General features: G+C 32.3%; 1 protein-coding gene across 3 annotated transcripts in view; it reads right to left on the reverse strand.

The window, feature by feature from the left end:
* Positions 1-568: 568 nt before the first annotated feature.
* The window catches only part of RO60 (Ro60, Y RNA binding protein), a 28,535-nt gene continuing 16,813 nt past the window's right edge, over positions 569-12,290 (reverse strand). For all 3 annotated transcript variants that reach the window (XM_072759483.1, XM_025991338.2, XM_072759484.1), the window contains 4 exons: positions 10,241-10,357; positions 9,115-9,228; positions 8,685-8,831; positions 569-6,977 (listed from right to left, as the gene is read on the reverse strand). In XM_072759483.1, the coding sequence (XP_072615584.1) occupies positions 6,825-6,977; positions 8,685-8,831; positions 9,115-9,228; positions 10,241-10,357 (531 nt within the window). In that variant the 3' untranslated portion in view covers positions 569-6,824. The remainder of the gene's footprint in view (positions 6,978-8,684; positions 8,832-9,114; positions 9,229-10,240; positions 10,358-12,290) is intronic.

Raw genomic sequence — 12,290 nt, forward strand, 5'->3', positions numbered from 1 at the left:
GTTTTATGGGAATTCAGAGAGAAAAGAAACATCTGCATTGGCACTAAAACTTTTTGTTTACATAATTGATTTTTGGTATTAACATCACTTTTCAACCAAAGGTAACTTTACGGAGTATTTTCACAAAAGAATCCTATTATAAGGGATCCCTGGGTGGCGCAGCGGTTTGGCGCCTGCCTTTGGCCCAGGGCGCGATCCTGGAGACCCGGGATCAAATCCCACGTCGGGCTCCCGGTGCATGGAGCCTGCTTCTCCCTCTGCCTGTGTCTCTGCTTCTCTCTCTCTCTGTGTGACTATCACAAATAAATAAAAATTTAAAAAAAAAAAGAATCCTATTATAAAACTCTTTAAGAATGTGCATTTTGGTTAAATCCAGAAATTCACTGGGAAAGATTCCTCAATCATATGTATTTTGAATATATGTAATTAGAGCCATTATAATAAGGCTAATGTTAATTATCAAACTTTAATTTCATCTTATTAAAATATGATTGCTAAGAGCCTTAGATTTTATAAGGCAGATTATAACCTTAAAATTCTTATTTCTTTAAATAAATGAACACCATTGTGTGATGTGCATAGAGTTTATTTGGTTTATCTATCAGTTTCTACAATAATACAGTTGACCAGAAGCAGTTCCCATAATGTGCATCTGCACCCCATGTCTACAATGTTGTATTCCATATGGTATTTTGGAAGGCTAGAAAAGGAGAGAAAGTCAAGATTTCACAGTATTGGTGAAAACTTTATCATGAAATAAATTTAATTCATTAGTATTTCATCCATTTTTTATCAGAAAACAGCAAAATTACATTGTTAGATATATTATTTACAGTGAAAACATGGAAGACTCAACAAAGCATCAGAAAGTTTATCAACAGACCTAAGAAACCACCCCGCCCCTCTTTGCAGGGTCCTTTCCTTTGAAGTGAAACTTGTGATAAATCAAACTTTGTATCCTTAAGCACCAGCTAGACAATTTAAAGTTTTCTTTCAGTTTTATAAAATATTCCTACTTCGAAAGGCAAAGTGAATGTAAAAATGTGAACGTAATTAAATCACTGACCTGGATACTTTTTATTGCAACAATCGCAATGTTTTACAACTATATTCACTTCTTTGAATGAATTTGCTTATAGGCTTGAAACAAAAGCATTTGTCTTTTGTCTTGAAAAAATACCCTCAAAAAAGTAATCATTTTTGAAACTGTACAATTGTTTTTCATTCAGTGTTTAAATATGCAGCTTGGTCCTTGGAGATTATGTTACATAAAGTCCAGCTTCTTGGATAATTTGTTATACCAAACAATTAAAAAACCCTTGACCTACCACAAAATATTACTGATATTAAGTCATGTATATAGAACATACCAGTGTACTCAGATTATCCTGTTAATAGGTGCTTAAATTAATGTACAATCAGGTTTTAAAACTTTTAACAGTTAAATTTCCATTCATTATGTAAAAAAAGAAAGCTCTAAAAGACCTTTTGAATTCTGTACTTCAGAAACACTAATACTATTAAGGCATTACTTAATGAACAGACTCTATGGAAAGTAACTAGTATGCCTGTTGGAGAGCTAGTCAGATTTTAAGGCAGTCAGAAGATTCATTTTTTTCACTTTAAGGCTCTTGCATATTTAAATTTTATTCTATGCAGGCATTATTCTGTGTAATTTAAATATTCAGTAAGTGGTCAATTACGGAAATCAAAAGCCTTTATATAAAACAAATGGATAGTTTAGAACTCCTTCAACCTATTTTTTTAAAAAGATTATTTCATCTATCTCATCCCTTTGGAGAATTTCTTCATTATCAGAAGCTGGCAATAAAGGGAGAAAATATAACTCAAATGCATTACAAAAAGTTCTAATACCAAACCACATTATATGTATCATCCATATTTAAAATAATAGTGCAATGAAACATTTTTTCTTCATTACTATCCATTAGTTGTGTAATATTTTAACCTCAATTTGGCTGTGTATGGATTCTAAAGTTTACATTGCAAATAAAGCCTAATATTTAAACATAAGTTTCAATATTCTATCAATTATATATGATCATGATAAATAAAACAGCAAGGTTTTACCTCATTTACTAACCTCAACAATCTAAGTGTTCATTAAGTGAAACCTGCAGAAATGTAGCTAACTTCTTATTTCTTTTGTTCAGTTTTCTGATAACTTCCAAAAGTACAGAAATCAAGATATATTTTAAAATTCAGTATCACTTATGTTCACTGAATTAATAGGACACACGGTGGTGCCAAATTAAATAAAAGCAAAGGGAAAAATCTGTTTAGGCTCAGAAACAGCTTTTGCGTATTTTCATTGTATTTACAAAATTCAAAATCATTGAAAATAATCACTTTAATTTCAGTAATAGACTTTTGCAATGCAACACCTCTAGTTTATGTTTCTACCAATTTCCAATATAATTTGATACTTTCAGGGTTTAGGGAAAATGTGTCATTTATTATAATTTTATTCAAATAGTATGCTTAACTATATTAGACTTCTACATGAAAAAATATTGCCATAGATTTTTTAAGTTCATAATTTTTCAAAACCAAATATAAAACCAATTAAAAAAATGTTAAATGTGAATACAAGTTACTTACAAGATCTTTTAGGCCACAAACAATGTATATATAAGCTCAGTGAAGTACTTAGTAGATGCAAGACTTGAAAGTAGTCCTTATTTGGAAATAGGAGTATAAGATGTGCTATCTTCTGAGTAGTCAGTTAATTATTTTTTTCTGAGAGCTTTTTCTAAGAGCAAAGTAGATGTAGAAATGCAAACAAAGGCTTAAAGTCCACAGGATTTTTGCAGCATCTAGCGCAGACATACAATATAATTTGATGTGGGGAAATAAATATATTAATCCAATTATTGTTCCAAGAGACCTGCCCCTTATTAATTTGAACTTTATGATCTTAAATCTGTATAGAACAAATGGAAATCTGCAAAAAGATTCATCCCAAAACTAAATATGGGTGATCTTCCTGTCATTCATTTTATTACTAAGGTTAAGAGCAGGACAAGGAACAGAAGACAAAAATGTCAGAATAAAGTAACTTTGAAAGAAAAAAAACAGGTGTAAAAAGTAATCTTCCAACAAATAAGATTAGGAAGCAGATAATACTGAAATGCTAAATAAAATCTGTACAGTAAATGTAACTAAATTCATAGCTTATCTTTTTTTCTAATTCTTCCTTACACATGTAGAACATTTCTCTAGAGGACATACTGCCTTAATAAATCACCTCAAACTTGTAGTATGTAAGACTAGAATTTTTCATTTTCGATAACTTACGCTAAGGACACTACTTTTCAATAAATTTTTATTTGTGGGTATGAAATTCTTTAGGTTAAATTAGGGTAAGTCCAGTAAGTGATCACAGTGATTTCCTTTCAATTATTGTTAGATGTGCTTTTAAAATGTTTTTCATTAAAAAAAAAAAAATGTTTTTCATTTAATTGTTAGATCCTCCAATTCGGAAATTTTTTCTTAAAGTTCCAAGATAATTTAATCTTATATTATTTTTCCAAAATCTTAGGAAATGAGGGAAAACCTTGATAAAATATTCTTTCATTTACAGGTTTACCTGTTATTTTAAAAGAATAATCAAATGCTTATTAATAGTGTTTGTTTAGAATATACATTTATTTTCTAGGTTTATACAAGTAGATCTGAGACTTGGAATATGTTCCTTTCTCTTGATCAGAATAGTGACTTCTTAGTCAATACTCACCTTCACTGTAAACATTTTTCTTCTACATTTTCCCCACTTATAATAGGAATGTTTTAATGAATTATTGAGCCTATTGAATGGTTTTTCTAAACCATTTTATCATTCAAAATATGTATCTCCTAATAAGAATGTTTTTAAAGTTCCAATTTGTATTGTAAGCCCCCCCCTCCTAATTTAAACTTTGTTATACTGATATTAAATCATTGATTCTTCTAAGATCCAAGCATCAAGATAGGTCACATTTCAAAGATAACAAAATTGATAGGTTAAATTGGTTGTCTATAGTTACATAGTAAGTTAGATGAAGCAAGAGGTTCCAGAGGGGTAACACTAAATCCCATTCACCAGCATCTTCCTCACTTATGTTCCCATAAGATAGTTACTAAATAATATGTAACTTAATAAATGGAATTTTCAAGAAATTTCAACTAATAAGTAAGGGTATCATTATAAGATTAGTTTTTGTTTCACTAATTATTACCATATCCTGAAAATATTTACATATTTTCTAGGAAATAAAGTTTATTTTTCTTAGAGCTGTTTTTAAAGCAACATTTCCCTAAATATTAATGTAGCAATAATTCTAAAAGTAATTCAGAAAATAAAACTTCATCACTTGAATACAGTTTTATTCATAATGAGGTAAAGTTTTAAATTTTTTTCTATAGGGCTACGTTATATGTAGCAACAGAGGTTATTAAGATATTAATTGTAATTGAGGATTACTATGAACTACAAAAGTATACGTGTTCACAATTTGTCTTTCTACTCCTAAAGCAATCATGTATATACATTATTTCTTAATGCCTAAAAAGATAAAGAGTCTTGAGTAATTTTATTTTGTTTCCTACTCTGTGAGTCATTGTCTTCCCATTTTGTGGGGAGATTAATTCTGGAATGGGAATGAAGAGCCCAAGATTGCTATATCTAATACTCCAAAGCCATATTTTTTAGAACCTGGATCCTTAACCTACATATAAAAATCACCTTTTAAATTTCAGATTTTTTTGTTCCTTAAATTTTACTCTAATCCATTTAATTAGACGTATCTAAATACTTCAAAAAGGTCACATCTAATCTTTCTCTGATGGACTGATTAGCTTGTGAACATCCAGTTTACGTAAGTGAAGGAAATAAGCTTTTATGCTACATTCCAGTTAACGCTTCTATTAGGAATAAAAAGTTAGATCATGTTATAATTTTTAATTTAAGGAGATCTTGGGTTTACTTAGAAACTTCAAAAACTATTATATAACTCTACTAGGCCCTTTAATCTGAACATAGTATTTTAATGTCACCAAAAGTAGCGAACACCTTATATCCAATGCTTGACAGAGGGTTAAAAACCAGAATGACATCAGAAGCAACGTATGGGGGATGATGGTGGAGAAGTGCACATGCTACTTTGCTGACAAAAAAATCTCCGGTAAATCACAACACTTACAAATTGCTACCAGTTGCCTTGAAGGAATGGCTACATAGCAGAGCCAGCATTAATATGTCAAATAAGTTTGAAAGGGACATTTTCTTTTCCCTTCCAGAGCCCAAATTTCTCATGAAACAAATTATCTTCACAAATTCTATACTACTAAAGTCCCCTTTGCCTTCAAAACAAAACCTCTAACTCCTAAGCACATAGAAGGCTATAATTTATATTTACTAGTTTAACTTTTCACATGACAGTGAGGGCTTTATAAATCTTCAGTAAATCGTTAATTATGAAAAGAATAAATAAGAACTGAAGTTTTATGTCATCTTAAACAACCATGATATCATTATGAGCAAAGATACTGGCATTTTTAATAGGTTAAACCTCCCCAGAAAGAAGGGACAGTTGTTCAAGAAAATAATGCACTTTAGTGTAATGAAAAGGAAGTTTAATATACACAAATAAAATATAAAAAAAAATTTTCTTACAGATTGGTTAGTGGTAATGTTATTCAAAAGTTGCCTTTCAAACCTGAAAGACCTAGCTTGCTTTATTATCTTTTGTACACTATTAAAAAAGAGTGTTTTGTCACAAATGAATAATGAACAGAGATATGTCATCGACATGTTTACAATCAGGAAATATCTAAAACCCACTTACAATTGACTAAAAAAATAGGTAAAGATAATTAGAATATTTAAAGTAAGGTTAAAAGCTAATCTGGTTACAGGTGAGATAATTGTCATACAGATTTAGGAGTGGGGGAGCTAAATGCTTGAAACAGTCTGTTGGTTTCATTTGGTAAGACTATGAAAAAAGAAAAAGTGTGGCTACATGTGGCTATTATTTCAGCACAAATTGTGAAGTTATGCCCCCACTCACAGCAATAAAATGCACCAAAACAAAAAGCAAACCAAACAGGCTTCCTCAGGTGACACAAACTTTAGTCTTTTCTCAGGGGTTTTCCACTATTTTTCTGGTTAATGTAACAACCCTACATGTGTAAATAAAATATCAGATTCAAAGTATCTTTTTCACTGAGTAAGAAAGCTGCTATTTATGTGATCTTAGAAAACTCCCAAGAATTTGTAAAACCTGTTCTTAATCAAATGTCTTTTTTTTTAACCCCTTGGTATAAAAATTTATAGATGAATTTCATATTCCATCACAGTTACATGGTCCAGTGCATTTTAGAATATTTGGACATTATCAAAGCTGTCCTTTCCCAATGCAAACATTTATGAAAACTTTAAGCACTTTTCAAACAAGTGATATGATACGGAACTACTTACACTTTTGGCTCTCACTTCTTTTAAGTACAAATGTGATTATTCACCACAGCAAAACTGTTGGACTATTTTACAGTATCTATCAACAAGAAGTTCTCTGTTAGATAGAGGAAGCTACAGTGTATTCTGAAGCTATTTCCCAAGAGCTAGTTTAGTAGACAGAAAGAACTTTGGGCTCATCTTACTTTTCCTTCCTTTTTTTTTTTTTTTGTAAAGTAAATTTTCCATTATGCATATACTATACTATCATCATCTTTCATTGGATTAAGATTAGCTGGGAAGTAGCTACATATTTTTAGCGAGATCACGGATGACAAAGGACCTCCTTAGTTCATGCTGGTGCTTATGGTTAAATCACATCTAATGTGAAATTTCGAATTACATCCAGAGCTCCAGTATCAAAGCCACACATATCCAACATGCCTCTATCATCTGGGTCTGCAATGGTAAAACCATTCGATGTCATTCCACAAACAATCAATTTAGCTGGAATGTCCATTTTCTGTTGGAAAAGATCAAAATACGTATTTTAAAAATTTATATAAGCAAAAGCAAATAACCTCCAAAATTAAAGCACTTCAAATTCTATCACAACTTATTACAAAGTCAATTTTTTTCTCTCCATAAAATTTCTTAATCTTTTAGGGCCAGAGTCTATGATCTTCAGAAGAAGAGAAAATAAAATTATGTAGACAGCCTGCCTGAAATTCCTGCTTCTCTGTTCCATGGGCCATAGCGTACATTCCTTTGCAGCTTAGAGGCTTTTTACTCATGAAACCTATCAGGACATTTGGGGGCATCAGATATTTTTACCAGTATATCAAACACTGGGGCAGTGTATGTGGGTATATATAAAGAAATATTACCCTGCAATTATCAACTTTTGGTCTTTGGTTGGTTGTGTTATATATGAAACATACACATCACATGTAAGAACTTATTTTCCACAGCTATGGCTTAACATTACAATAATTGAATTTTGGAGAAGAACCAATAACCACTGAGTATGCAGTATGTCAGATACCATTATGAGCTCTTTAATTTATTTAATATAATTGTTGCAATAACTCTAAAAGGTAAGTAGTACTATTAGATACTATGACATGTATCAGTTAATTTGCTAAGGTCCATACTAAAAAAGAAAGACCCAGGACACTCAACCCAGGCTGCTTGACTACAGGTTCTATTCTCTCCCTTTGTCTCAAACTTATACATTAGAATTCCTAGGAGATCTGTTAAAACATAATCCAACTCTCCAGTTTGATTCAGCAGGTCTCCCATGGGGTCCAGGAATCTGTATTTCTAACAAGGTCCCAGGCTAAGGCTGCTGGCAGGGAAACCACATTTTGAGAACAAAACTCCTCATCAAATTCTAGTTCTCCTAGTCACATTAGCCACAACTCAAGTGCTTGATAGCCACATGTGACTCGTGGCTACCACACTGGATACTACAGATAAAAACATTTTCATGATTTCAGAGAGCTCAACTGGAGAACACTGATTAGAACACTGAAATAGGGACACCTGGGTGGTTCAGCAGTTGAGTGTCTGCCTTTGGCTCAGGGCACGATCCCAGGGTTCTGGGATTGAGTCCTGCATCGAGCTCCCTGCGTGGAGCCTGATTCTCCCTCTGCCTGTGTCTCTGCCTCTCTCTGTGTGTCTCTCATGAATAAATAAATAAAATCTTAAAAAAACAAAACAAAACAAAAAAGAACACTGAAATAGCCGTAAAACTTAAAACACAGCTTATGGCTTTAATTTTACATAGTCCTTTTGCAGAGGATATTTTAGTCATGTATAGAATTGGGACTAGTTAAAATAAGTCATACATGTATATCCCATTCCTGTTTTATTTATTTATTTATTTTTTAATCCCATTCCTGTTTTAAAGATTTATTTATTTATTCATGAGAGATAGTGAGAGAGGCAGAGAGACAGGTAGAGGGAGAAGCAGGCTCCATGAAGGGAGCCCGATGCAGGAACTTGATCCCAGGACTCCAGGATCACGCCCTGGGCCGAAGGCAGATGCTCAACTGCTGAGCCACCCAGGTGTCCCAATATAGCTAATATTTTTTATTTCAAGTATTGTTGAACTTGTGTTGTATCCCTATGCAAAGATACAGAACTATCTTCAGTATATTTTAGAAAAAATACTGAATATTTGAGAACTGAGTCTTATTTGGGGTGAGAAAGAATATTAGAATTTTACCTTTCGATACTCCTTCAGAGCAACAGCAGGATGGATACTTCCAGCAAAGGTCTCATTATCAGTGAAGACGATGAAGACATCAGCAGCTGTGTTTGTCTTCTGAGCCCAGATCATTGGAAGAGAGCAATCAGTTCCACCTGCTGGGATCTAACTCAGAACAAAAAAAAATGGATAAGAATAAAAGTGCCCTAGTTTACTTACTGAGATATCTGAAATAATACTTAAAAATACTATTTTTTACATCATCATTTTGTTTACAGCCAAGATATAGACCTTCTCAAAGCATGTGTATATATTTATTATTCTGTGCTCTGGGAAAATTGAGATAAAACTATTTGTTTTCATAAACTTATTAATATTACACATGACATCAAAATAAGATTATTATTATATAACACATATTAAGTAAACTTAATAAAAAGTTCCTTACCTGACTCATAGCCATTAGAACTTGTTGTAATGTCATATCTGTAGTCACTGGACATGGTACCATTTCATCTGAAAAAGCAACTACATAAGAATCTTTTTCTGTTCGTGTAACAACCTGAAAAAAATCAAAGGTGGTAACTTTCAGCAGATTCAGGTGAAATAAATAGAGTATCTTAAAGTTCATTAAACTTCATTTTTAGAATATGCTTATTTTTGGGGCACCTGGGTGGCTCATTCAGTTAAACATTAAACATCTGTCTTCTGCTCATGATCCTGGGTCCTGAGATCGAGCCTGAGTCAGGCTCCCTGTTCAGCAGGGAGTGTGCTTCTCCATCTCACTCTGCCTCCGTTCCCCTGCTTTTGTGCACTCTCTTTCTGTCTCCAATAAATAAATAAAATCTTAAAAAAAATGTTTATTTTTATTTTTGTTTTGGAACTACACAGTAACAGTATAGCTTTCAAGGTACTTTCACAAACTGTTACAAAGAAATTGGTTCTCATAACTGTGCTTTGAATCAAATAGAGTATATGTTCTTGTCATTTTATTAAAGAATAAAGCCACAGAAGAGAAGGGACAGAGTCAGGCTAGATCCAAAGTATCCTGACTATTGTTCTTGGTTTCTGATCTTTTCATTTCTATATTTAATAATACCTTCTCTAAGCATTATCTGCTTCAATACATTAATATTTAATATTTTTTAAAATTAAAATTTCTGTTGTTCTTTAGACATGCTTTATAAATATACCTACAATAAACCTAAAACTTTTGAGAGAGAAAGCCTGCACCTGAGTGGGAGGAGTAGAGGAAGAGAGATGATCTTAAGCAGGCTTCATGTCCAGTGTGGAGCCCAATACAGGGCAAAATATCACAACCCTGAGATTATGACCTGAGCCAAAAATCAAGAGTTGGATGCTTAACCAACTGAGCCACCCAGGCTTAAAACTTTGCTTATTTTTAACTATTTTTATATATTGATATTTAATCGAAATAAAATGTGCTAAATAAAGCAAAATGGCAAAAACAAGTGAAAACATAATCCTTGATCATATCTAACTTTATAGTTTTGTTCCACATTAAACATTTTTTTAGAGTGGCTAAAATTCTTAATTGTCTTAGGTGTTCTCACCATGCACATTGCTGCAGCAACTGTGCTAGCATTGAGTACACTACCCAAAACTCTTTGGTTCATAGAAGCACTGACATCAATAGCCAGCAAAAAACGTTTTCCAGTTGGCTCCACTGTCTAAAAAACAAAAACACACAAAACAAGTATTAAAAGCAATCATAGAAATTACAATTAATTTCTAAAAATCATATTATTTTTCATTTGAAAGACTTTTAAGATAAAAGACCTGATTTTTAATTTACCAGTTAATTGACAAGAACTTGAAGATGCTTAGCTTTTCTGGAGGAAAATCAGAAAATAAGACCACCTATTTGATAGTTCCATTAAAGAAGTTACCATCTTCCTTTTTTTTTTTTAGAAATCATTCCTCATAAAGTAAACTGAGAATATCTAACAAAATTTTTTTTTGGTAAAATATAAATAAAATTGCTTTTACATCATTTTTAAGGGTACAATTCCATGAAATTAAGTATATTTACAATGGCATGTAACCACCACTATCTATTTCCAGAACCTTTTCATTATCCCAAATAGAAACTCCCTACCTATTATTAAAAATTCCCCATTCCCATGTCCCTTTAGCCCCATGCAACTTCTATCTTCTTTTCTATGAATTTGTCTATTCTAGGTACCTCACATAAATGGAATCATTATAATACCTGTCCCTTAGTGTCTGGCTTATTTCACTTAGCCTAACGTTTTCAAGGTTCATCATTCAAGGTTCATGTCATAGCATGTTTCAAAATCCATTCCTTTGTATGGCTGAATACTCCACTGTGTGTATATATTTGATTGTGTTTATCCATTTATCTGCTGAACACTTTCTACCTTTCAGCTATTGTGAATAGTGCTCCTTTGAACACTTATCTATAGGTATGTTTGATTCTCTTTTCAATTCTTTAGGGTATATAATTGGTGTAAATGCTGGATGGCCTGGTTAATTCTATGTTTAACTTTCTGAGGAACAACCAAACTGTTTTCCACAGGGGCTGTACCATTTACATTCCCACCAGCAATGCACTAAGGTTGCAATTTCTCCTATCCTCTCAAAGGCTCCTTATTTCTGCTTTTATGATAAGAATCAATGATTTACATTTCCCTTATGACTAATGATGCTAGACATCTTTTCATATGCTAATTGGCCATTGGATATCTTCTTTGGAGAAATGTCTTATTCAAGGACTTTCCTCATTTTTTAATGGGTTTTTTGTATTTTTACTGTGGAGCTGTAGCACTTCTTTATATGTATTCCAAACACTAGAAAGCTATCAAATATATGATCTACAAATATTTTCTCCTATTCTGTAGATTATCTTTTCACTCTTGATAGTGCCCTTTGATGCACAAAAGGTTTATTAAATTTTGATGAAGTCCAATTCATTTACTTTTCCTTTTATTGCCTGTGCTTTGATGTTATATATAAGAATCTATCGCCAAATCTAATGTCATGAAGCTTTTACTCTATGTTTTCTTCTATGAGTTGTATAGTTTCAGCTCTTAAATATATAGGTCACTGAACCACTTTAATTTTCCTAAGTAATGGTGCAACTTTGTTCCTTTGCACATAGATATCCAGTTTCTCCAGCACCACTTTTTTAAGACTATTTTTTCTGTACTGAACTGTTTTGACACTCTTGTAAAAAAAATCAGTGGATCATACATGTGAGAGTTTATTTCTAGCCTCTGCATTCTATCCTATTGGTCTATGAATTTGCCTTTATGCCAGTACCACATAGTTGTGATTACGATAGCTTTATGCTGTTTTGAAATCTATAAGTTTGGAAGCATGAGTCTGCCAAATTTGTTCTTTTTCAAGATTGGTTTTGTTATTTGGGGGGTCCCATTAAAGTCCACATAAATTTTATAGTGGGTTTTTCTATTTCTGCAAAACGCGCTGAATGTGTAGACTGCTTTGAGCAATACTGTAATCACTGCATGTGTAGTGAATGCACTACACATACACAGGAAAAGATGTAATGTATTACATTAATTTTTGTATACTGAACCATCTTTGTATATTGAAGATAAATATCTTTGTATACTCCCTTTG

The sequence above is a fragment of the Vulpes vulpes genome, chromosome 5 (genome assembly GCF_048418805.1).
Source record: "Vulpes vulpes isolate BD-2025 chromosome 5, VulVul3, whole genome shotgun sequence".
In the NCBI taxonomy this organism is placed as follows: Eukaryota; Metazoa; Chordata; class Mammalia; order Carnivora; family Canidae; genus Vulpes; species Vulpes vulpes.